The sequence below is a fragment of the Rissa tridactyla genome, chromosome 2, assembly GCF_028500815.1.
Source record: "Rissa tridactyla isolate bRisTri1 chromosome 2, bRisTri1.patW.cur.20221130, whole genome shotgun sequence".
In the NCBI taxonomy this organism is placed as follows: domain Eukaryota; kingdom Metazoa; phylum Chordata; class Aves; order Charadriiformes; family Laridae; genus Rissa; species Rissa tridactyla.
Window position 1 is genome coordinate 85,510,469 of NC_071467.1, and position 27,320 is coordinate 85,537,788.

A 27,320-nucleotide genomic window follows, 5' to 3' on the forward strand; every position below is an offset into this window, starting at 1 on the left:
TATTTACTCATATCACTGATTTTCTGTCTTTTGCCCAGGTAAGGACTTTCCATTTTATACTATGGCAGCTTAATTTCTTTGGGAGTTTTGATGAGAGACCTTGTCAAACACCTTTTGGATATCTAAACAGAATATGAAATCTGGAGTTCCCCCCTCTGCAAGTAAAAATTGTGACTGGCTTGATTCATAGCAGAAAAATTAAGTTCCTGAAGGTGATCAGATCTTGTGACTTTCTGTCCTCATGAACAAGGAGATTACCACACTATCTGGAAACCAAATCACAAATGTACATTACTTCTGTAATTCTTTGTAATGATGAAATTCATGAGTGAAGATGCATACTAGAGATACGCATTATGATGGACACATTCTTCATGCACCATTGTTAAATATACCAAAGTTCCTCTGTAAATTAAAGTTTGTCAACACTTTCATGACTTTCAAAACTTTTCAGGAGTCATTGATCAATTACTTTCTTGAATTTGCTGTACTTTTTGTGACTGTACAGCTTCAAGTCACCCTAATTTTCAGTCTGTTTAGACATAAAAGGTACTTTCTAGATTTAACTGTTGGCTTTCCTCTGGCATTTTAATGAATATTATATAACTAGACTTTGTTCTGTTTCCCTCAAAAAAGCAGATATAAGAGAAGCTTTCTGAGTTCGCACACATAGTACGTAAACATGGGCAAGTATACTTAGAAATGTTTTCCTACCAATGCTTAATCAATAAGCAAAATACCGCTTTGCAAACATTCATGGAAAAGTTCAGTAGTATTTTGCCAAGTATATGTTCAAAATATATCTGATCTCTGGTTTGTAGCCAAAAATCAAAGAAAGAGTATTTGTCATATTTCTTTTCAAGGAGTTTTTTATTTTTCATTGCTTATTGAGGTTGACATCAACTTAAAGACAATGAAGTTTTCTCAAAAGTTAAAAGTTTCATTTGAATTTCTTTTTTTAAAAGAGAAACTCACATTCAGAAAAAAGCCCATTAGTTTAAAAACTGTCATTTTGATTTCATAGTTGACTATATTCCTTTAAAATGAAAACAAAAATAACTTTAAAGAAGAGAAGAAAACCCCACATTTTTAAAATAATTAATTCTATCTGGCTTATTTTACTTATTGCTTCCCATGTTGTTATTACTATATTTTACACCTTCAGTTATGTGGAAAGTGACTTTTCAGCCAGTTCAACCATATTAGACTAGAGTTTGAATAAGCCTTTGAAAAACTAGAGAGACAGTAGAGAAGCCCATGATGTTTTGTTGGGAAAGAAATTGTATTCACGTCTCCTTATATTTGCTATTATCTCCTTATGTTTACTATTTACATAATGGTTTTGGACATAGTAGATAACACTGTTATGAATAAGTGAAATAGTTTTAGCTTGAACATCTATTTGCTCATCTTGCTGTGAACAGATTACTCTTGGGTGATTTCTGTGCTGTTCAAGTGAGTCTGATAATGATAATACAGTTTTTGAAGGCTTCTGATAACTTTTATGGTTAGATTGCTAGTTGATTCATTTGATAAAATGTAAGGAAGCCTAAATTCTTTTGTTGATATGCTTATATGGGGTATATGTTACTAACTAACTTCCTAAGAAGTTCCTTGATTAGTAGTTAGTGATGTGCCCAAAGAATTGACTTTTTCCCAAATGTTGGATAAACCTAGAGGAACACTGTCAAATAATTTGACTTCTTTTAGAATAAAGGTAAACCAGTCTCAAACAACCGGAAGCAATGATTGGATTTAATTGTCTCCACCATTTGTGATTAGCATAATGAGTAGCTCTGTAGCCCTTAACAGTTATTTTTGTAGTTACTCCAGTAGGAGGAAATTATAAGAAGAGATTGGAAGGAGAATAATGTACCAAATTTTGTTCTTTTTCTTCCAACTTTGTGTGATAAGTAGCACAAGAAAAAAAAAATCGTTATAGGAAATCTGATTCAATGGCAATAAAGTCACACTGGACAATGAGTGAGAGGAATGAAGGGTAGACTCTTGGCAGAGAGTAATGTAATTGATAAGCAGTTTAGCCTGGGTATAGCATGACATGCGGCTGAAGGACAAATGGTGGAAATGTGACACCTTGTAACAATAAATGAGTGAAAAGCATCTGGATGTACAGGGCTCGCAGATGGTGGATATTGACCTGATGATGTGCGATGTGAGGATTTTGTTGATTTAGGTGCTTGTTTTATTTCCTGTTGGCTTTTTTTAGTCGGCTTAGACAGTTCTTTCCATCAATCTTTTCTCTAAAGGCTCTGTGAAATATTACTATTTTTGTTGTTGTTGTTAATATAAGATCTTCTACACACCTTCTTTCACAAAATGCCTTTAAAAAAAAAAAATCAATTTGTTGCAATAGACTCTAAGAACTCACTGTTTCCTGGGATCCAGTGGCTGCAATAGTTTTGATATGTTTCTGAATTTTTAAACATTCACAAGGTCTGCCTTATAAGTAATTTGTAATTTCCATCTGAAATGCAATACTAATGTATTTTCTTTTTGTTTAGTGTGGTTCTGTGGCATTTTTGTCATAAGAATGTATAGAAAATTCATTTGGAGTAAATAATACAAGGGTCTTGTTTACTACGTGTTACATTTTTTAAGTTTCATACAATTTCGTGTGGCTAGACTTCGCAAGTACTAATTAGGAAGCAGGTATCCATTTTACATTTTCTCCACTTTGAATTCTCTGGGGGTTTCACTTTTCAGTTCCCCATTATTGTAAGGGTGTAAGAAAGACAGTGGGGTAGTGCCCTTGATGCTTTTCTTCTCCCTTTCCCTGACATCTAATACTCATGGCTTTTATCTTTTACTATATGGCCTTACATTTTACTAAGCTGTTATGACTCATCTGTGGCATGTAAGAGCACGGAGAACATTGCTTGTGGACTATTCTGTTACTGCGTGTAATATTAAGGACCAGAGTCCATTGCTTAAATGATCCCGGAATGTTTTTTTTTGTGATTTGTCTGCACAGGTTACTGCATGTTCCTATGCCCACTTTCACTAGGCTAGGATATTTGTACAATAAAATGGTATATGTTTGTACAATGAAATGCTATTTGCACTGTAACATCTATAGTGCTGAAATGGATTTCTCTTTTCCTTTTCCTAAAATGTACCGGGATGTAAAACTCCAAGGATATGGCAAGAGGTAAAACAAATTTTCATTTATAGTATTTATATAATAATTTTAGTAGCATTTTTATATATTGTTATATACTTCTAGAATGTATACTACTATTTTATTTAATAATGCATACAGGATTAAATTTTAGACATTAGGTTCAGATTATGCTGAACAATTATAAAATAACTTCCTTAAACATAGCAATAAACAAATATTTCCACATAATTATTATTCAGAAATAAGTACTGTAACACAAATCAAAATAATAGAGTCTTATTTGACATTTGCTGATATGTTTAAGGAGGGAGGGAGGGACCTGTGTGTGTTTGTTTTTTCTTTCTGGAAACAAACAGAGATTCTTACTGAGTTATATGTAAAAGTGTTGGCTAGATCTGTTTAACCAAAACCTTGTTTTTAATAAAGTGGTAAAAACCAGCTGTATTACAGCCCATTTTATCTTCTGTCCAAATACATATTCAGTTAAATATATAGTGTGTCACTGTTCTCAGTGATGCTGCAGACAGAAAACAATATTGGGAGAGTGCCTTTTGTCTATTTATGGATTTAATGGATGAATTTTGTTTGTTTCTTCCTATTACATGCCGTTGAAGGACAAATGGAGATTAAGAAGGAAAAAAAAATTAGATCCATTTCACTAGATGATCATAAAGAAGATCAACAGTTCCTATGGCCTGTAAGACTTCTACAAAGCTTTGTAATGCTGGTTATCTAAGATGTTTCTTCATATTCTCAGAATTATTTTCTATAAAGGAATATAAAAATTCCTTAGTTAATGAAGGTATTATTGAGTGAAATGAAGAAAAATCCATAATCTTCACAGTTTCTTAATAGATAAAATAGTTTAACTTGATATCAAGTCAATAAAAATTTTGTCTCCATTGCACTGAAATAGCTTGCATAATGGCACTGTATTCAGCTTTCAACTTCATTGGGTTTAATCACTCCATTAAGGAGAAGAAATGTCTGATCAAAGAAGAATGCAGCATTGCACTTTTCGAAGGACTAATATATTTTCAATATCTTTGATTTTATGCCAGTAAGAAGTTAAGAGAGACAGGGGAGGAATTATCCTTCAGATGTCTTTTTTCTACAATCAATAAGTAAATACAGACCCTACAACTTCCTGCTTTTACTCTGAAATTATCTCATCTCAGCAACGTTTTGAAATCTCAGTGCTTGTTTACTAAATAGATTTGTGTAATCTAAAGATTGAAAGTAAAAAGAGACATCTTAAAATGTCTTGGGATACCTACTTTGTTTCGTGATAGCTAAAGTACGATTTCTGTTGCAGTTGGCTCATTGCGCAGGTTTCTTTTTACTCGACTTTTCCAAGCTATAGAAAAGTCAGTAAATTAGATGGTGGGTGTGCTAGTTTTACTGACACTTTTTTTTACTGCCAGCTTTAAAGGAGATTAGATTACCCTCGGTTGCAATACAACACACAGTGGTTTGTCATCAAATGATTTGTCTTTGGAAAAGGATGTTGCTTTAAAATGATTGTTTAAACATCTTTTTACACTTTATCCATCGCAGTTACAGATCACCTCTGATGATGTAATTATGATTCAAAATGGAGAACTATAGAACAAATAAACTCAGTTTTTGAAACTAATTTTTTGTGTTTGGACGGATTGGTTGTCCTAGCATGATTTTAGAACAAGGTAATTCAAGTTGAGACAATATAGTAGTTCAACTTTCTAGAATAGAATATTATTAGTTCAGCTCAAAAATAGCACAAGATTTCTCTTAAACATGACAACTGTAGGAAATAGCACTTTTGATCAAGCCAATAGGTCTATAACTTGATCCTCTCCCTGTGAGCGCAAGCACTTCAGATTGTGTTAAATGTATGGAGAATACTGCAGCACAGAAGTACTAGCAGTGGGCTGTGCTGTCATCGAAGAAATGTCATGTTCTCTTCAAGCCTGGAACTGATGGCCAGAACAGGCAGGGAAGCATCAACATAGTTGTAAAACCTGGTTTATTTCTTAAAAATAAATACAAAAATATAAATATAAAACATTGGCAGATAGAATTTGATGAAATGGAGTTGCACAAACTTTTTTTTAAACCAGCTGCATATTACACTTATTAACACCACGTGTACATTTTGTTTTAATTTTAATGTACAGAACAGGACATATTGGATTTTTTCTTCTTTGCCATCTTAAAAGCTGCACTTGCAAGGATATGACATGTACCTAACAGAAGCGGCTTGTACATGAGGTTGCTTAAGGGATTATCACCCTGTTCAAATTTCTGAAGGTAAGGTATTTTTATTTTACTTACTAAAATGGACAACACTGAATTTCCATAGCTTTGGCTCTTGGAAGGTGATTAAATAAAATGCTGTATATATTCCAAGTGGTATCCTACTAGAAAGAATGAATGACATTAATGGACAAATTAAAAACAATTTTTAAAAGGAAACCATTGTGCTGAGTGGCAGGAAAATTTTCCTGAATGTTAAATACTGTTGAGTGCAGAAGGTGTCTGTAAAATTACTTCCGCTCAAAGGAAACAAAAATGTAGCCTACTGTAGGTCAAGAAGTGTCTTTGTCACTTTCTCCTCCACCATACATTTCAGCTAGCTTATTAAACCGAGGGCCCCATTCTCGGAGGTAATCATAGTTTTGGTCTCCTTCGGTAGTACCCGACTCTAAGGAGCTCAAGGATTCAGCTATTGAATCATTTCCTTCGTAGGCATAGGTTGCAAGTGAGTCATACGGTGGTGCAGAAGGATCAGTATCATGCTCTTTAAGCCTTTGGTTAATGAAATCTCGGACATCTGTGTTATCTGGTGCTGAAGGAGTCCTCCGTGGTACAAATAAGGTCTCAGGGAGAATGTCTCGTCGAAGCTTCTTATCTTCGATAGCTGCAGGATTCCTCAGTGTGCCAATATCAAAGGCTTGGGTGTCTTCCTCTCCACCGCCTTCATCATTATAACTCACAATGTTGTCTCTGATGTCCTCTTTAGAGAGGATCAAAGGCTCCTTCTTTCGTTGCCTCTTTAGAGCAGCAAACAGCACCACTATAACTTAGAGTGAAACAAAGAATGGGTAAAGATCTTTATTTAACAATTTCTTAGCACTAAATCCACCAAGTAAAAGAGCTTTATTCCAGCTACATTTTAGCAATTAATTTCTCTCTGATAAACGGATAAATATCTGTATTTTTATTACGGTAGCACAGTAAGATCTATATCAAAATGTGCTATTTTGCACACACTTTGCGTGCTCTGCTTTATAGAACCATGAGATTGTCTACATACTCCTGTGACTTTAATGAGTTTTAAAATAGCTAGGTCTATTCTGAAGATCTTTTCCCTTTTTCAAGCTCAAAGTATATTGTTAAATGCTGCATTTGAGGTGAATTATAGGTCATTAGTGATATTCTGAAAACCACAAAATGGAGGTTTTACAAAATGCACTTTTTTAAAATTACAGCACAGAAACTTCTGGATAGGCAGTGCTTTAATATAGCAAAAATACTATTTACTGGCATATTCTGTGTGAAATATATACTGCATGTTGACTTTAGTTAGTTATTTAAATAAAAAAGAGACATTCCCTCAAAAAAATTTAAAATGAAAGACATGAAAGTGAATTTTGATTATGCTATTCTTCCTCTCTGATCTTTTTCAGACGGCTTAACAGAATAACAAAAATTAGCTTCTGGTTGCACACTGATAGTTTTAACAGTCTGGCACTTGAATTCTTATTTACAATGTCCAGTTCCCAGATAAATGGGTTTTGTCTTTTTTTTTTTTAAATTTTGTATCAAGTTGCAGTTGAATTCTTCTTGCAAAATCATTAATTTTACCAACCTGCACAATTTTGTAAAATGAACCAGGCCTGAAGCATTTGTTCACAGGGGTAAAGACACATTTCTTTTTCTTACCTAGCAGGATAATGATGCAGAGGAGAATGGCAACCAGCGCCCCGGTGCTGAGGCCAGCAGGGAGGAGCAAAGCCTCCGCGTTGCAGGACTGCATGTTCCCCCGGCTGTCGCAGGCACACACTCGAATGGTCAGCGTGCCAGTGCTGCTCTGGATTGGGTAGTCATTGTCCGATATCACCACTGGTAGAAGGTAAGTACTTATTTCATGTCGACTGAAGCCATTCCTTCTTGTCAAAATTCTGGCAGTGTTATCTAGATGGATTAAAATACACTATTGTAGAGTGTATGAATATAAAATGTATCATTTATAGTACGTGCAAACCACCACATTTTACATCACTGGTTGCATTTTAAACTGTTCCTGATATCATAGTGATCTCTCTCTTTTTCTAATGTCATTCCCATTTGATTAGAAAGCTATTTATAATTTTTTATGTACATCTGGCCCATTCCTCTGTGCCTTTGCACTGCCTTCGAGTGTGATTTGAAATGAGAGTTTCTCAAAGCTTAAAATGTTTTATAGATTAATGCATGCAGTGCGTGACACAGTTCCAGTTCAGGGCTGAAGCCCTGAAATGAAGTGGCCAACTGAGAAAAAATAAACTTCTGCTTCACGCTGTTCAACAAGCACGCTGTTCTGAAAGATTCTTTCTACGGCTCTCCCGTGACAACACCCACAGGACTGCTATCTGTAAACTCGGTATGAGATTTTCCATACCAAAACACTTTCAACATACCATAGAACAATGATTTATGTACCTTAGCACATGGAATAGATTTTGTAGGTAAAAATTGTCCTAGGAATTCAGAAAATGTGAAAGATGGTCGGTATTCCTGCAGTTTTGAGAAGTGAATTTACTAAACTGTATTTGTAGCAGACATATCTTAGTTGTATGCGGTACACTTCAGCTTGAAAAGCTGTTCACTGAGTGGCCAGAGGGAAGGGAAGTAATGAATAACAGGGAGAGACTATTTCTTCTATTTTTAGGGCCACAACACTAGAGTGTGAGACAACTCTAAAGTTGCTAACCTTTTGGTCCAAAAGAGAGAAAATACATATTTAGCCTCCATTAGAAGGAAAAATCTAATTTTCATCACACTTGTGGACCTCTTGAGGTAAGTGGTTAGCTATCTTGCCAGCCAGCTTCAGGCTGAATTCAAATAATCCATGTGCAAAAAGAAAGAAAATAATTAAAGATAGAAAAAAAATAGCAAGGTCTGTACCTCTACACACTCAGGACCTAGTCACCAGGATATAATCTTGTTTAAAATATTAATATTTTTTTTTCATAGCCTTCATGATGTGAAACACAAAATTTTCCTTTATTGCATCCCTTCATTGGTTTTGGGAATTTGTATGCTATTTGTTTTCATTCAACATCAAAAACTACGTGTCTGATGGATCTTTAAATACCTCTGCTGCTGGGAATTTTATAAGGTACCCAAACAATTTGATTTCATTTCTTCACCTTCCCTACTGTTAGAATTTTTTTCTCTATCTAACCTAAAATTTTTCATGTTGTTTGCAGGCTATTACTTCCTGCAATGTTCATCAGGAAAAAAGGATTATTTCCATTGCCTTTATGCCTTTAATACATTTGAAGGCTGGTATCATGTACCCCTCATTTATTTCTTCTGTAATCTAGAGCTCTCTCAGTTAGTCATACAGACAATGAGGGCCAAAATGGGTGCATAGTTCCCCTTCTCCAACAGAATCTTCTAAAAATTTTCTCTGATAAAGATTGACAAAGGACTAAAAGAAAAGACAAAGTGGCTATGTGCTCAGAACTATTATTTTCATTAATGGTCAGAAAGAAGAAAAAACAGAAGACCAGGGGAAAAAGAGCTATGTGACAGAAGGATAAAGTGGAAAATCTGAACTAATCAGGTAGAGCCATTTTTGAAACCTTTTTTTCTTCTTCAGTCAAGCACTTCATCTGGCTACTCACCCCAAACCAACACTTTGACTGATTTTCTTTACAATTTGTTTTATCACATTTTTGCCATCCTAATTTTTGCCTCCCTTACACACATAAAAATGTAGAAGTCCTAAACTACAAACATTCAGATAAAATTATTTTTCTTGCTAGCAGCAACCTCAATGGCCTCTCTACTTATTGATAGACATCAAAAGCAAATATAGTCCAGACAGCAAAGATAAAACTCTTTCCCTGGAACAGGCATGAATTTTACCTTCATTATCCTGAACAGTGAAGTTAGGGTTAACAGCAGCTAAACTGAAGAAAAATTTTTGTCCACCAAGAGGGTCATCTTTGTCTACTGCACTTATGGTTTGAATAAGCTGCAGGAAAAAAGCAAGCAAACAAACAACAAAAAACCAAAATACACCTAGGTTTTTGATACAGCTCTCTGATTACTTTAAGACGACTAGAAGTGTTAAGACAACTCCATATTCAAACTATACACATATTGACTTAAACTGTAGAATACATTAACTGAACAAATGTTAAACAAGTATATATATATAAGTTTTTCCAGCAAGAGCATCCATACATGTTTCATGTGGTGGCACACGTACACATATAAAATGGCCAGCTTCTATCTTAGTCTTCCTCTATTTCTTTTTTTTAATACCTATTTTTATATTTCTGTAACTACATAGAGGACAAAACTTGTCAAAAATAATTTTATCTGTAGCCTAGGTTGGTTTTATTCTTCATCTCTTATCCATCATTTTAAATTCAAATCAATGCCTAAGACAGAAATTCAGAGGATGTTTCATATTTTTGTGACAAAAATGGTATTTAATCAAATAGATATTTCTGATAGGATAGAATCATAGCGTCATTAAATAGTTTTGGTAGGAAGAGACCTTTAAGATCATCAAGTCTAAGCGATAACCTACCACTGCCAAGTTACCACTAAACCATGTCCCGCAGCACTACATCTATATGTCTTTTAAATATCTTGATGGTGACTCAACCACTTCCCTGGGCAGCCTGTTCCAATGCTTGATAATCCTTTCTCTGAAGAAATTTTTCCTAATATCCAGTCTAAATCTCCCCCGGTGCAACTTGAGGCTGTTTCCTCTTGTCCTATCACCTTTTACTTGGGACAAGAGACTGACCCCCACCTCGCTACCACCTCCTTTCAAGTAGTTGGAGAGAGCAATAAGATCTCCTTCAGCCTTCTTTTCTCCAGACTAAACAAACCCAGTTCCCTCAGCAGCTCCTCGTAAGACTTGTGCTCCAGACCCTTCACCAGCTTTGTTGCCCTTCTCTGGACATGCTTTTTTGTGGCGAGGGACCCAAAACTGAACAGAGTATTCAAGATGTGGCTTCACCAGTGATGAGTACAGGAGGACTAGGGAGGACTTCCCTAGTCCTACTGGACACATTATTTCTGAAACAAGCCAGGATGCTATTGGCTTTCTTGGCCACCTGGGCACACTACTGGCTCATATTCAGCTGGTTATCGACTAATACCCCCAGGTCCTTTTCCGCTGGGCAGCTTTCCAGCCACACTTCCCTAAGCCTTTAGTATTGCATGGGGTTGTTGTGACCCAAGTGCAGGACCTGGCACTTGGCCTTCTTGAACCTCATACCATTGGCCTCAGCCCATCAATCCAGTCTGTCCAGGTCCCTCTGTAGAGCCTTCCTACCTCAAGCAGATCAACACTCACATCCAACTTGGTGTCGTCTGTACACCTACTGAGGGTGCACTCGATTCCCTCGTCCAGATCATTGATAAAGATATTAAACACAACAGGCCCCAGTACTGAACCCTGTGGAACACCACTTGTGACTGGCCGTTGACTGGATTTAACTTCAGTCACCACAATTCTTTGGCCCCAGCCATCCAGCCAGTTTTTTACCCAGCGAAGGGAAGTTACTGTTTCAAATTAAATTTAAAAATAAAAATATAAGTTTCTAAAACATGATTTTTCTATTTATTAGCATAGCAAAATACACCAATAAGATTCCTGAGATAAAAAAATGCCAGTTAGATTGTATTACAACTCTTGCAAAACATTGTAGCATATTCTACAGATGCACCGCCTCAGAGTGGGGTGAGAATCTGGTGTCACAATTCTCAGAGCAGGATGCATCAGATCAGTTCAATACTTGGACTGAGTGCTTTCTGCAAAACCTACAAAAAAAGTTTAGGTATTTTTTTGGGAAGCAATGGCAAGCGCTTTATCAACATCTGTTTATCTGTCAGGTAAATGAATACATGGATTTTTTTCACTGAAGTTTCTATACCTCAGAGTGGCAAAATGTCATTTCCCAAACATAATGCAATTTTGGACATCTTTATTGCTTTATTTCAGAGTGCTTTTTTTTATGCCATAGCAATAAATACTGTACCTATGGCCAAATTTTTGTGCATGCATGTGTGAATGTTGAGTTAGGTTCTTAAGTTTAACTTCCAAAAATAGGTTAATCTTTAGCCTATGTCATTTCTATCCTTCATTTCTGATCCGTCATTTTAAATTGCAGTGTTTTTTCAAGCATGGAATTACATCTAATTTTTGACACTACTCCTTCCCTGTGGCATACTTGTTAAACCCTGTTTGGTTTTCCTCTTCCATTTCTTCCAAATAAGCCATTTCTCTTCATGTCACAGCTTTTTTCAGGACTGATCATCTTTAACATCAGCAATTGCAATGTACTCCTGTTTGCCTTAACAAATGCATGATTAACTCCCAACTTCTCTCTTGTCCATCCAAAATACAGTAAAAAATTTCTTCGTGAGACAAGGAATGGATTTGTTTTAATGCAACAGCTTGCTTGCTTTCTCAACTGGAGTTTTGTCTTTCTCTACATTTGTTTTCTCACGTAAACCCCCAATAACTTACTAGATGAACAAAATGGATGATACAAACATAGAATATTATTTGTTTTTGAAGAACAAAACTTTAAATTATTTAGTAATTAGCAAATAAATCTTTAGATATTTTTGCAAAATTAAGTCAAGAAAACACTAGCCCATTTTACTTCACAATTGGAGGCTGTGAATGCAGTCAGGTGTTGGTGTTAAGCTGATGAAAATCAACTCCTCCACTTCTGAGTGTCCATACTCAGTTTAAAAGGAGTATGTATGATTTTTTATAGCCTAAATCTTTTACGGCTTAGAGGGATTATTCACCTACTATGGCACTATCGACCAGTGTCCCCTAGCAGAACAGCAGGCGACAAGAAAATATCTTTTATTAATTCCCCCATTCATCATTTATTGTAACAACCGAAGTTCTCTGGGAACTTCTCTGTTCAAGTACTGACAATTTTTAACCTTATAATATATTTTGCAAGAAAATTTAGCTAATTTGCTTACAATAGGAATAAAAAAAAACCAACTTGCCTGTGTTTTTCTGTTGCAAGGATCATTTAGATATTAAAATGTAGGGATAATTAAAAAATGGCAGCAAACATCTGGCTGACTAAATACTATGCAGTTTCAAATTACTTGCTGGTAAGTTTCTTTAAAAGGCAAAGTTTTAAGGATCATCTTAGTGAACTAATGTTTTTAGATACATTGTCACATTTGTAGCACCTCTAAATTAATTGTAAAATACTTCACAAACAAAGGCATTATTTGCTTTGCTATTCTCTATTAGAACCTAAGCTTTTAAAATACTGATAAATTTTTTTCTGCAAATGAGGATATTACTGGAAATTCACACTGGAAGTGCCTTACTACCTCCTTTTCAAATGAGGCCACATACACATTCCAATAGAGCAAGTACTCTTCATCTCCTGTCTGAGCCTGGAAAGTTCTCCTTGTAGTCTCATTGCTGCACTCAAGTTCCTTCTGTATGTCATCCCAAGGAACATGCTCTTCACCAGATTGGGAGATCAGTGTGGATGAAGTTTATTTAGAGTTGGCCTTTGGTCTTTGGCCTTTGGAGGGAGCAGCATCTTCCTGTTAACTGTCTGAAACACTGCATGGTTTCTTGTGCTCTTTCAAGGCCTGCACGTGAAGCAAGCTTCAGACAATACATGGACACAACATACAAATGAGCAAAGGGGAAAGCAGATTCCTCCTGCATTCCTGGGAAGCAATAAAAGTACAGATGTAGTCCATAGTTAATGATATATGTTGTTTTGGTGATTTCTTTACTTGCTTACTTCATCTCTCTTGCAGTCAATTATAGCAACATCACAGGTTTGGATGTCCTAAATAAGAAGTAGGAATCCCTCCCAGCTGTCTCTTTTTTTTTTTTTTTTTGTCAAAATAAATAGCTCTGTTGTACTTTATCCCTCCACTCTCCTCTATTTCACCAGTTGTGATCACAATGAAGGTGAGCAAACGCTAAGGATCCCAGTGTGACACAGGGAATTTTGCTTTCGCAATTTTTTCAGACTAGCCATTTGGACTCTAACAGTTCTGCCTCTTCTCCAAGACTTGTCTAATTAAGACTTGGGTTGGAGTTAGACCTTTCCATCCCATAGTATTTGTATCGGATGGTTCCTTGTGTTTGACTCTTCCTTTTGTTCCCTTGTGCAAGCAATTGCAACGTGACAGAAAGTGTTTCCTAAGAGTGATACGCTATATTATCTTATGGACTTTCAGTGCATTGTGCTTGCTGCTCCATGTCTTGTTCCTCCATCATTCCAGTCTCAGCCATCTTGGGGCACCTTATGGATCTCATGAAAGTGGGTCTTTGCTCAAATTTTTAATTATTTTCACAAATCCCACCACTTTAAGCAGACTGTACCACTGTCTGACAGGTAAATGTAATGACTCTACAATTTTTATCTAGTTATAATCCAGTTGTTTGTGGGCACAGAACTGACAGGACTAATTAAGATTGTAACAAACCATGGGAGCTGTGTTGCACGAGCTTTCCCTTTTGTGCAGTTGCTAGGCAGCCACTTGCAATACTATCTGTGTTTTAGCAAACCTGGACTCATTCTTGAAGGTTCAAGGACCAATAAAACATTCAGTATACTAGTTTTTAGCCATTGCTTGCTCGACTCTGAACCTCTGGGCAGTAACTCATAGCAGGGTAACTACTTAGAGTGTCTTATATAGATGCAAATCCAATTGAAGAAAAAAGAAACATTTCATACTCGGTACACCTCTTTATTTGTAATCAACATGTGCATTAGCAGCCTTTTCCCTTTCTCGGTGGCTTTCAAATATAAACCTACAATGGAGAGGAACTGAAATGGTAGAAAGTAAACTCTGCCTTACAGGTCATCTACCACCCAGTGTTACGTTGTAAATATAGACAATGGGTATTGCAGCGTATCTGCTACTCTTAGTGTACATTTTTGTTATTTCTTACTAAAACTGAATAATACTAATCATTAACGGTTTTATTCCTCAGTTTCTTAAATTTGTCTATACCATTTTGTACTGTTTTTAAAAAATGCAATTAAACAAGCAGCAGCAACTATCCAGGAAAAAAGTACTTAAGTCTTATTAGAAAATCCTGTTTAGTTTTAAGGGACCTTTTGAAGAAGGAAGTAAATATGAGTAATTTCTACTGTTCCCCTGCCTTCCTATGATTTAACAAAATAGACTTTTGGAAACTGATAGACTACCAGGAAATAGCTAGTTGTCTGAAGAAGTTTAGAAGTTATCAATACTATTCCAAAAATAGAAACCTGGGAAGTCTTTTGTTTCCCTGGAACCATCAGAAAATTATTCCCCATAGCCTTTATAGCTACAGCAGCTATAGTGGTAATTGTTCTGACACAAAACAGTAGTTATAATCTAAGGGGGTTCTTACGTGACGTAACATATACACATATGTATATGATACTTGCACAAACTTATTTAATGTTGGAGTTTTGACAAGAGGCAAGCCTAGTTAGCATTCCATTGCTCCAGGCAATGCGTTCAAATGCATAAGTTAGTGTTAGTCCTTCTTTGTTTTGACTCCCATGGGACAGGTCAGGGGGAGTGCTTTTGGTTTACATTAAAAAATCCCAAATAAACAGAAGTTGAAAACATTATATTGCACATTATCTGCTGATGACATGGGTAACTATATTAATGTGATATATCCTGTTTTACGCATGGTTTCATACAGTGTTGTTTTCCTCTTAGACCAATTAACCATGGGATACCCCTATTACATCCACAGTAACTTGCTTCTCCTTGCTAGCAATGCCAGGTTGCACAGGAACACCTCCAGGCGGGTTTGGAATGTCTCCAGAGTTGGAGACTCTGCCACCTCTCTGGGCAGCCTGTTCCAGTGCTCTGCCACCCTCAAAGGAAAGAAGTTCCTCCTCATGTTTAGGTGGAATTTCCTATGCTCTAGTTTGTGCCCATTACCTCTGTGCTGAATTAAGATATAGGAAAAATAAAAAAAAGAATAAATCATTCATATTTTAAAACATCATTGAAAGAGAATCCATGATGAGCTAGACTGATTTGTGTAACATTGGGACACGTAAAAAGGGAGTGGACACGTATAGGTTTAGTAAAATGAGGGCTAATAACAGCAAGATCATAACAAGCATGCTTGGAGATGCAAACAAATGAAATTACAAAATTCCTCATTACTTTTGAGGCTTTGAAAGCGGCAGGGAACCATGCAGTTTACCTGCTTCCTACCTCTGGCTCAGACAGGTAGTCATTTAGAGAAAGGACATGATCTTTCAAGGGCCCTGAACACCACTGGACACCCGTGACGATAGGTCTGTTAACACAAAGCCTATGTGATTTCATATATGTTTGTTACTCAATATTTTTAAATTTTATGTATATAACCCCCCAGACACACACGTTTATATGTATTATAATGACCAGAGTAGGAGAAGATGGTGAACATCCAAAGGAAAAAAGACCTAAGCAGTTTCCCATTTAAACATCACAATATACTTTTGCCAGGTGCGGGTGCCCCGGTGCCGGCGGCGGGTGCTGCGGGGCGGCCCCTGTGTTGCCGGGCCGGGGCTGCCCCGTGCCGGACACAGCCGGTTCCAGCCGGCTCCAACGGCCCCAGCGCAGGGCACAGCTGAGCCCCTCAGCCACGGGCGGGCGCCGCGGGGAAAGCCTGGCTCAGAAAGGGCAAAACGCTGCCCGGCAGCCAGGGCTGAGGGAAACCGGGTGAGAAACGGCCCTGCGAGCCCCGAGGGGAGAGCGGGAGGAGGGGAGGAGGGGCTCCGGGCGCCCCCGCGGCCCCGGCAGAGACCCCGCTGGGGCGGGGGTTTCCCTGCAGCCCCTGGGAAGGGCCCGGCCTGGAGCGGGGAAACGCGTGAGGGGGCAGGAGCGGCAGAAAGGAGGAGGTAGAGGAGTCAGGAATGAAGGTGAACCTGGGAATCAGAGGGGATGAAGGGAAGGTGTGTCAATTCTTTTATTTCTCACCATCCTACCCTATTTTTAGCTGGCAGTAAATTTAATTAATTTTCCCCAAGTTGAGTCTGTCTTGCCAGTGATGGTAATTGGTAAGCCTTCATCTCAACCCATTTTCTTTTTTATCTTATTTTCTCCCCCTGTCCTCTTGAGGAGGGAGGGAGCAGCTGGGTGAGCGCCTGCCTACTGTCCAAGGTCAACTCACACCTTCTTTTCTTTTGACAGAGGCTCATGAGAGGAAGGGCTCCTCTTCTGACCATCACTATAGGAAAAGTGACTACGTAAAAAAAATGCACTCATCTTCCTTTTAAAATCTCTCCGAAATAGGACTGACATCTCTTTTTTGTGCTGTTTCCTGTCATTTACATCAGAGGATCTGTGGAGGCTGGCTGCTGAGCTGCCAGACGTGTGGCAGCTGGGAGCTGACAAAACCAGTGGGAATCCATCGGCCCAGATGTCCATCTCCTTCCTGGCTCTTTTCACCTGTGTATGGAGGACAGCTGAACTTCTTTGTGTACAGGACTGCAGCAGCCCAAGCATTTTGCTCCTTTCTTTCACTTGACTCCTACCGAGTCAGCCTTGTATAGCTCACACAAATGCCTCTGCCCTCTTTATGCCATCACACCAAGATTGTCCTTATTTTGGGGGGTTGAAGGAACAACAACCATCAAAAAGGCAGCAGACAGGTGCTGCTTCTTAGTAGCTTGAGCTTTTTGCAACAGAGTATTCCCATTGTTTGGAAGGTCATGGCATGATCTGACATTAGCCGTAGCAGCAAGCAGGAAAAGATTCACAGGCCCTTTGGAGTCACTCAGACTCCAAAAACCACATTTCATAAAAAATACTGTCCCTCCCTCTCTTGCTATATATACGCATATATGTGTGTGTATATATCTATATAGATATATACACACACATATACATACACTGTTTTTGTGTGTGTATATATATATATACAGAAAAATTATATGACTCCAGTAAATAGAAATTTTAAGGGGAAATAAAGGAACTGGAGAACTCTAATATTCATTAAAATGTTTCTCAGTAGGAGATAGGAAGTGTTTAAGTGAATACCACAGGATTTGTGAGTGATGAAGTATCCTAATAGTTTCAGTGATAGAATGGAAGATTTAAATTTGATCATGGATCAAATGTAATTATGAAAACCTGAAAGAAAAGAAAAATAGCATAAATGTGGAAGGAACCAAACTTAGAGAACCGTGCTCAGTATGGATTGATTATATTCAGTCTCTCAGGATGGACTGAATTCCAAAATAACAAGTCTTATTTATGATCTACGAGTAATCAAGAAGAACATAGTTACATTTAAATAGATTATTCTTGTTATCTTGCATTGAATTTTTTTCTCTTCCTGTGAATTGTTTTCTTTAAACAATCATTTGCAATTCAGATTTTTTTTTTAAAATATGTTTATATTTATGGTCCTTTTAGTAAACGTCACTTTTTTTCTGATAAAGGAGACACTACTGAGCTCTACAAAAATTTAAATAAACATTTATGGATACACACACTTATTTAGCTTCTCATTTATTAGTTATAAATGATTAGTGTGGGTTTTTCCATTTTTATCTGGCAGTCTTTTCTGAAAGTGAACAGAAAACCAGTGCAATGCAGAAATAACTTTTCATATTTACTTTTAAATTATACTGACACCAATATTCTAGATAGCTCAGAAAAAGAGTTCCTCAAAATATGTTTACATGAAAATATAACTTCTATTAAGCATTTCCTGTACCCTCCATAGTTAGTGACCTGGACAGAACAGATTCTAAAACCTGAAACAGAGTAAAATTTGTGGATTAGTGCGTTTAGATTTTTTTTTTTACCCAGGACTTTTTTTGTGGAACTGGAAGAGGAAAATTCAGTGCTCTACTTTTCCAATTCTTAATCCATATCTCATATTGAAAGTGACTGAAATATTATTGTAGCACTTATAGAAGACACTGCAACTGTCAGAAATTCTGGATGTTTAGCCAGTGATTTCTATTTGTCTAACAGCTTCAATTATCTTATAACTCTCGTAGCAGACAAATGCCCTTGCTCAGTACCGTTAGACATTTTATGTATTTTAATTTTGGGCTTTAAATCCTCTGTACTAATTTCCAACTGATGTTACTTTAGATAGAAGAATGTCAACCTGAATGTGAAATTTGTAATACAACCTGAATGCCATACCTACAGGACTCAAAACAGTTAAGACAAGCAAGTGCTTCTCCCATGTTCTGTTCAAAGGTGCTAAAATGATTGCACTGAGGTAGTACTGCTACCATTTTAAAGGACTTATTATTGGCTGACCGTGCTCTGGAATATGCTGTGCTGTAATAGGAAATTATTTTTAAGCAGTTCTAATAAGCACCTGCCTATTAGCCCGTCATTTCACTTAAACTGAAGTACACATTCTGTAGCCTCTGAGAGGCAAACCAAAATATTATGTTATCAGTTCAAAAGATATATGCTTTGTATTCTCTTTTCGAAAGTTTTTTGGTGCCATAATAAAAGATAAATCTAACAACAACAAAATTAAAAAAGGTATGACAGATGGAAATGTCTATAATCGCCACCGTCTGCATGGATTGTTATTTGAGAATTATTGAAAATATAGATAAAACTTTCCAGTAGTTACATATAACATTTTACTTTGTGAAGATAATGGTGAAACTAATTATGACCATGTCTCTTGGACATACCTAGTCAGGATTTAACAGTCCCACAGAGTTAGGTAAAGAAAAGTGGTAATTTAAATACTGATGCTGTTGTAACATATTTCACTGATATTTCACTCTAAGCCTCACCTACAGAGCTACTTTGCTTTCATTTTTAACTTTTCAAAAGCTATTTCGGACATGATTTCTCCCAAGCAACAGGCAAGAATGGTCTACAGTTGAGTGCCCTAGCAAAACTGGATAGTGGAAAGTGTTTATCAAAGGCATACCTGGCCGGCTCTTGCATTTTCACAGACAAAAGTATCATAGAATACAGCAAACTGTGGGGCATTGTCATTAACATCCAAAATTCTTACGTAGACAGGAACACGAGTAGTATCTTTGGGGTTGTCTGACAGAAGAAGAGAGAAGAATAATGAGTTTATTTTCCCACTAAAAGTTTTCTGCTTTCTTCCAAATTCTGTGAGCAATAGACATGCAAAATTAGGTATGAAACTGGTCAAAATTTAACGTACAAACTGATAACAGGTAAGAATTTGGCCTCCTGAAAAATACGGAGATATTTCACTTAGAGTGAAAAATAAATTAAAGTATTGGTATTTAGTGAGCAATTAAGATTTTACACGAAAAATAGGGGCTGCAACTGTTAATAATCTATATAAATATAATATATGAAAAATATGCCCACTACTCTAATGACAAATTTCATTATTGGGAGGGCTCAAGAGTATTATTCTGCTGTAAGGTTTTGATTTTTTTTTTTAAAATTATTTGTGATCTGTTTTGTTTTACACAGAAAATACATTATTGACTTTGTGCTGTTTTGAAAATTTTTGAAGCCTGACTTTCTCTCTCTCATGCCTTAATAAGTGTGGAGGAATTCCAACAAAGCCAATGAAAGTATCCCCCAAAATATCTGGTAAAAAATTTATTAGAGTTTTTATGTTTAAATTGCCTTAAAATATATGTGTAGATTTTCAGACCTTAGGTTAAGAAAGAAGAATAGTAATCTCCCCCTTTTCCAATGCCATAACCCTAGTATTATTTGGAGTGCCCTCTCATAAGTATAGGTTAATTTGGGAATACAAGAGTCCCTTTTCTCACTTGCTGGTCTAGTTGCCGTACCAAGAATCTGAAATAATGACTGGGTGTAAAAAATTGAAGCCAATTCCAAGTTTCTTGGAATTCTGCTAGATGGTAGCTAAATACTATATGATTTTCTAACTTCAGTAGAATGGGATAAGTAACAATAGAGATGATTCAGAACTACTGATTTCGTTTTCCTTTTAAACTTTTTCAAATAAAACAGTAGAAATTTAGGAGTAGCTGGCATTAAGTTCACTTGTTATTAATAACACCTTTGCTACAGAGTGTGATGTGGACCTTTTTGACATATTGAATTATTTAAAATGGCAGGTTTAGGGCACTGTTTTTCATAGCCTTTTGCATTTTTGTACTGACTTTCCAAATATGATCTATTCTTAACAATTCTTTCCCATTGAGTCATGCTTCACAGGTAATATTTTTAAAGTTTTGAAGACTTAAATCTCCCTCTTCGCTTCTTTCTCCAAAACTAATGTACCTCTTTGGAGAATGCTAGCTACTCCTACAAGGTCCAGAATGCAAATTTCCTCAAAGTGTCCTGAGAGGGAAGTAAGTTTATCCCTATGATATAAGCATACAAGGATACTAGGGTTTTTCATTTTATAAATACTTCTGAAAAGTATTCTTACAACACTGGACAGCACTGTGAATGATTGTAAGCTCAGGACCATGCATCTCAAGGGAAAAAAAAAAAGGTTAAAAAAAAAAAAAGTACAGCTAATGGATGTGCTCGGTACGAGCAGCCTGTTACCCTGAACTACAGAAATGGGGACAGGCAGGCTAAGAGTGGTTAATTGGCTGGATGCAATGCTCCATTTACTTCTCTGCAGTGTGGTCCTTGCCAGCCATGTTTCACTACTGACCAGCAATGTTTTCTTTTTTTTTTCACTGATCCAGAATTAACCCTGAAAAAACAGTGTCTTTGAAAGCAAATGATCCTCAGTAGCTGATTTCAAAGATCAGCCCTTTGTCCCTCAGAAAATTTTCTGTCGGGCGATTGGACTTAATCTCAATATTGTGGAAGGTTTAGGACTTGTAGTAGTTTAGACTCTTTGTACTTTTAACATGAAAATATCTACAGAGACCCGATGTAAATAGTCTAAGAAATGCTACAGTTTAGGGATCAGTTTGAACCTAACTTGTAAGATGTGTTGATTCCAAGAGCTGTAGATACCATAGGAAGAGATAGTGAAAATATTTCTAAGGAAATGAAGAAAATGATAGAGACAAAAACATGGATTACCATCCTGAACTCTGCTACTTTAACAGCAAAATAATGCAATTGTCCTCAAAGAAAAGGAAAAAACCAGGATTACTCCAGTGTCATTATTTGATTGGGTAACATAGCAGAAGTAACTGGGACATTAAACATCAGTGGTGTAAGTTGGGGAGGAAAAACGTTATGAGGAAACAGCTGGGCTTAGCTACCCCCAATTTACTTTCCCAGAATATCTAATAGAATGGGGCACGGGGGGAAGGAAGGGAGGCTTTTTCTCATGAAGTCACAGCTGTAACTTTGCAGGTTACGGAAAACTGAAAGGAAAAAGAGACCAAATTGGCTTACTGATCTCAGCTGCTATAACGCTAAGATTGTGCCATTGTGATATCTCACGGTCAAGTGGCTTAGAAGTATAGATGGACCCATTTCCAGAATGGATATTAAATATCCTGTCAAGGTCAGTATGACGATCCAGAGAAAACCTAAATATGATAGAGAAAGAAAACACATTCTCAAAATGATGGAAAATGGAAGAAAGCATGTTTCACAGCAAGTCAATAAAGCTTTTAGGTTCTATACATTTCATTACAAAGGTTAATTTTGAGAAGACTTGCATTCAGTTTCTATAAAAACTTATGAAAATTCTCAAGTTTAGTTCCATAGAATGAGGAATAAAAATTGCAAGAATTTCATAAATATGATACAATAGTGTAATATTTGATCATCTGAGCTTTTATAGACATATATAAGAATCATAAAAAATAAGTCAGAATTTCAATATAGGGTTAAAGAATTGTTTTAATCCTGAAAGGAAAATTGCTTTTGATGTACTGTTCCTTCAGACTGAGACTGACAGCTAATTTATGAGCTTTTCAAAAGTATGTTTATAAGCTCAGCTTCTACACTTTATGATATATTAATTTGCTAGAGATCAAGTTAAAAAAATCTCTATAAAAATAAGTTCACATGCAGAACTTTCACTTTCATGAACATACTGATGTTAAAGGACCTTCTATGTTGTTATAATTGCTATGCTTCTGCAGGCAAAACTTCTACTAACACAATATGGCAGAATGTCAAACTATAATCAGAAAATTGCTCTTTCCTCCATTTTTTATAATATTTAACACTGCGTCCAAAGTTATGATTAAACCTTTGATGTGGAATTAAGTGTAAGATTTTGTGAAGCACAGAACATTTGTCTAACAACCTGGCAGAATTGGGACAAATAAAAAAAAAAAAAGAAAGTCTGCTAGTACACTTGTACAGTGCAGTAGAAACAATTGTTCATGTTTCTGTGAACTTTTATGAGTGATCTAAACAATTCATCAAGTGTATCTCTTTTTACTTACAGTACTTAACTAAATTGAGCCAAATGAAAAACTGCTGTAATATGAATATAATGTCTGTAACATTTTGGTGAGTTTTGTTTGCTCATTCCACCACACATAATAACATAAATATGTAAAACAAACAAAAAAAAACCAACAAAAAAGCCAACACCAAAATGAATACAAGAACAAAACAAAAGGAAATTAGAACAGCCAAAAAAGACTTCTGAAAGTGCAGGAAAGACTTGCTCAAATTATTTTTTTTACTACTAGCTGACATTAATAATTGGTAGTTAGAATTAAACAAAAACCTGCTATTTTTCCGAGAAATTATATTTAAGACTATTGGGCTTACATGATAAGCATTTGATTTTACTTCATCCATGGAAGGAGTTTTAGTGAGGAAAAAAACTTATTTCGAAAGCACTCTAGCTAAGTTTTCAATAGGCAATAATCCGTTTGCCAGCTGATGAGACCTCTTCTACATTGTTTTAGTAAAAATTCCATACTATTTCATAATAGCCATGAGATAATCACATACTTTTACTATATCATATTACTTCTGATGGCCTGAAAATGTTACCAAATTTATTATTTTCAAAAGATATTAATTGAACAGAAAGAGAAATTAATGCATCAGGAAGCTATTTGCACTCAATTTCTAGGAAGTCTAACATACAGAATTTTAATAAACAGAAATGAATATTTTAAAATAAACACCTAAACAGAAAAAAAAAAAAGAATCGATCTACAACTTGCAGCTGTAATATTTTTTTTTAATAGTAGTATTAAAATAGTTTACAAACTGCCCTAATTTCAAAATATGACAACTTTCAAAATACTTTTGTTTAAATGTTAGCTTTTCACTTCTGGGGTATAGACATAGTACTTTGTATTTAATATTGATATTGTAAGAAATAAAAGCTTGTAAAAACTTGTCCTAAGTAATTATTGTTTGAAGGAATATACAAGGTTGCTTTGGAAGTTGAGAAGCAAAGAAAATACTAAAGAGAATTCAATCTATGCAATGTAAATTGTTTTAAAGTTCTTGTCTTCAACTAGATAGCATTAAATGAAAGCTAAAAGAAATGAATGTACTATGAATAGCATTTTCACATATATCTTTGATGTTTTTCTTCAAGCGAACCAAATATATAGGTTCAATGGTACCTTTCAATTTTTTAGAAATTTCTTTGTCCTTATTACTATTGATTTGCTCCACCTGCCTCTTCTAAATTATTTTCTATGAGAGAATGAAAGAAAAATCAACAGGACATAGAAAAATTATATAAAATAATCTCTAGGTTGCTACTCTGTGTAAATAGTGATGAGGGAAATACCTGCCACAGTTCTTCAGGTCGCCAAGTTGCGTCACAAACAAAATGAACCAAAGCTCATTTGTTTGTTCTTTTTCCAGTCACAATTAAGAAAATGTAACTTCTAAAATTGTCAGTTGTCTTATGCAATTAGAGTGGATAAAAGATGCAATGCTAAGTTATTTATATATTCTTAAATTTTAGAGGCTTGGTGTTATCTCTTTTCCATACACACAAATCACCATAGGAGAAAATTAGATTCAGTTTCATTTCCTAATCCAGTTTTACCATCTGGGCCTCATTAAGAAGTATGTGACAATTGACTTCAAGGTCAGTAAATAGGGTTCTTTTGCCAGAATGTGATTTTTGTACTTCGTTCAGTATTTCAGACAACACATATCCCTCTTGGACAGCATTGCCTTACCTGTTTCTTAAAGCTTGTTATAGAAAAACAAACAAAAAAATCCCACACCAAAATATAGTTTACTGCATTCAGCTATATGCGTTGTAGTATGTAGCATCTAGTAGTATATATAAAAAAGATTTTTGAATATATTAATCTTTTCATGTCTAATTCTTTGGGGTGTTTGAGCACACACAAAGATAATTTTATCCTGTATAGCAATCACTCTGACAAACCTACAAAGCCGAACGCACCAACCAGAGCAGGTGAGATCCGGACTGCATACTTTCCAGGACTGCCCAGAGGAAGAATTAGAAAGCTCTGTGCCCATCCTGGGTGATAGACAGGTTTGACGCTTTTTCACAGTGCGAAGCAAAAAGTACTCATTAGGAACCTACTTGAAATCAATGTGTAATTTTATAAATTTTCTGAGATTTGAAGTACTAGAAAACATTTCCTACATCTCTTGTGTGCAAGTGAACGGCTGTTCCCTGAGGTGTTCAGAGGCTGATGGATAGCATCATTCTCAATTCTGTCTGTCTCTGGGACACTAACAAATAACAGAAAAAAACATTAGCATCTTTTTCCTGTGCGCTACGTTTACATGAAAATTCATGTTGTATTACCATTTCTCTTAATTTTTTTTAGCAAATGATGTATTTACAGAGTAGAGTACTACCTTATTGGACTTGAGGCTGAATCAGGATCCCGTGCCATTACTGTTCCTATTATTGTCCCCAACTCAATATCTTCATGCACCTCAAAAAGGTAAGAAGATCTGCTGAAGACAGGAGGTTCATCTACATCTTCTACAGAGATCTTCACAATAGTTGTATCTTTGAAAGGCCCAAGATAATAGAAGCGTGGATCCACATGGGTATTCTCAGCTTCTACTTTTAAGGTATAAAGTCGTCTTGTCTCATAGTCCAGTGGCTAAAAATTAAGATGAGGATATACTTTATTAAATTACATTACATATTGACAGATGTTGACCTATCTACATAATGGAAAGTGAAGAGGACTCAAAGCCTTGTCAGATCTTGCCCTGGGTTGGGGGAACCACAATACAGTTCAAATTTTCCACAGCATAGGGATCACTTTCTCTAGTGAGAAACTTCCATTGTTTTTGGAGGAAGTTTCTCTTCCTAAATATTATTTGAATTATCATAGCACCAATGACAAAAAGGTTTTCAGTGCAATTTTACCAATTATTTTGTGATTTTTGCAGCTGTTTCACAAGAATATTGATTTGAAACAATCATATGGTCATTTAAAATACTTGAAATACAGATTTGAAATACTGACAGTTCAGAAGAAGGTACTTAATACTAATATTTCTCAGGAAATACTATAAACTCTTGGATACTCAAAATGGACTGAGTATCCTTATTATTAAACAAGTGTAACTGGCCTCAAGTATCAGGAATGTTTCACGTTTCTTTTAAGGAGGGGGTGTGTGTCAAAGTTCTCTATATCTAGTGAAATAGTAAGAGATTAATCTTGTTCCTTTTCATTTAATTTAATGAATCCAACATCAGAGATTTTTTTTTCTTTTTGCAAAATAGATTTGACATTTTTGTCAGCAGTTCCTTTTTAAAATGGAAGGAGGACATGTTCAGGGTTATAATTAGAAATGATTTTGGATAGAAAAGAACCTCTATTCCTTCAAATTTTTCTAACTGTCATAGAAGAAAAGTGTTAGCTAATTAATGATATTGAGGAAATGAGCAAGCTGAGAATTTACCTTTCTGACACAAAGACTCCCTTAACTCCCCCAAAATCTCAGGGAGATATCAAACTCATGGTTTTCATTCATTAAAATGGGTGGGAGAAGACTTGTTTTTTCTGCCTAACTGCTTTTAAGTATAAATTAATGCCCATGAAAGATGCCAGAAATTCAAATATTCTATTTAAGAGCAGAAAAATGCAGTCCAGTAAAAGAATGAGTTTTCCTACTGCCCCAAACTTGTTTTAAAACAGTGGTTAGAGCAGAAGGGAGAATATCTATGAATATAATTGAGAAATGCAACACTGCTGCTATTTAAGCTAGATCTGAGACTATCGCTGCGTCTATTAAGTGCAGCATGCTGCTGTTAAGGGATGCTGGCTTCAAGCCTAGAAGCAAAGAAGCCATGTTAGTCCTGCTTTATTCTAATTAGCTGGCTTAATTTGCCAGAAGGTGCACCACACAGATGTAGTTAACTTCCTTCTAGTACATTCACGTCCATTTGGACATCTCTTCAGGCTACGCTACGACACATGGATATAAAATGCGTGGATTATACAAGTATTCCAACATATCAGCAGTAATGCACAAAGTTGTTGCCCAAATATATGAAATTGCGGCAAAGCAATTATTTTGTCTGTGAGAACTTGTATAGAAAAACTTGTATAGGAAAAGTTCTTCTGCAGCAAATATTAAATTCAGACTAAGTAACGTAAGGGCTCAGTAAAGGAATGCCAGCTATTTGTACTTATTCACCATTGAAAACAGAAATCAATGTGTCTAAATAATAAAAAAAAAAGAACATTTTCATAAATGAACAAACAGAGCATATCTTCTTCCTTGCTAGTTAATGCTGCTGTTTGTGCCATCCATATAAGCTACTTATTTATCAATATGAGAAAGCATCCTGAAAATAGCAAAATGTGTCAGATTGCTAATGACAAAATGAGAAGTTCTTGTTCATTAGCATTTATTGGTGACATTTTTGGAGCTGCTGTGTTATAGCTTAAGAATTTTTTATGCTTGATCCATTTATTAGACTGTGTTTTCAAGACTGTGTTGATTTAGTATAATAGCAGTCTGTGGGAAAAACTCGAATCAAGCAAGAAAAGAGCATCTCAAGAGAAGCCTTCGCAAACTTCTAGAAAAAGGAAAAATATTGGCCCCCAAACTTTGTATTTTCAGTCCTTCCCAGATAAACTAC

At 35.9% G+C, this 27,320-nt stretch overlaps 1 protein-coding gene across 1 annotated transcript in view; it reads right to left on the minus strand.

Moving 5' to 3' along the window:
• Positions 1–5,709: 5,709 nt before the first annotated feature.
• CDH10 (cadherin 10) overlaps positions 5,710–27,320 on the minus strand; it is a 65,158-nt gene continuing 43,547 nt past the window's right edge. The window contains exons 6-11 of the mRNA XM_054191295.1: positions 25,070–25,323; positions 21,686–21,822; positions 19,287–19,408; positions 9,260–9,368; positions 7,067–7,318; positions 5,710–6,203 (exon numbers count right to left, since the gene is read on the minus strand). Coding sequence (XP_054047270.1) covers positions 5,710–6,203; positions 7,067–7,318; positions 9,260–9,368; positions 19,287–19,408; positions 21,686–21,822; positions 25,070–25,323 — 1,368 coding nt within the window. The remainder of the gene's footprint in view (positions 6,204–7,066; positions 7,319–9,259; positions 9,369–19,286; positions 19,409–21,685; positions 21,823–25,069; positions 25,324–27,320) is intronic.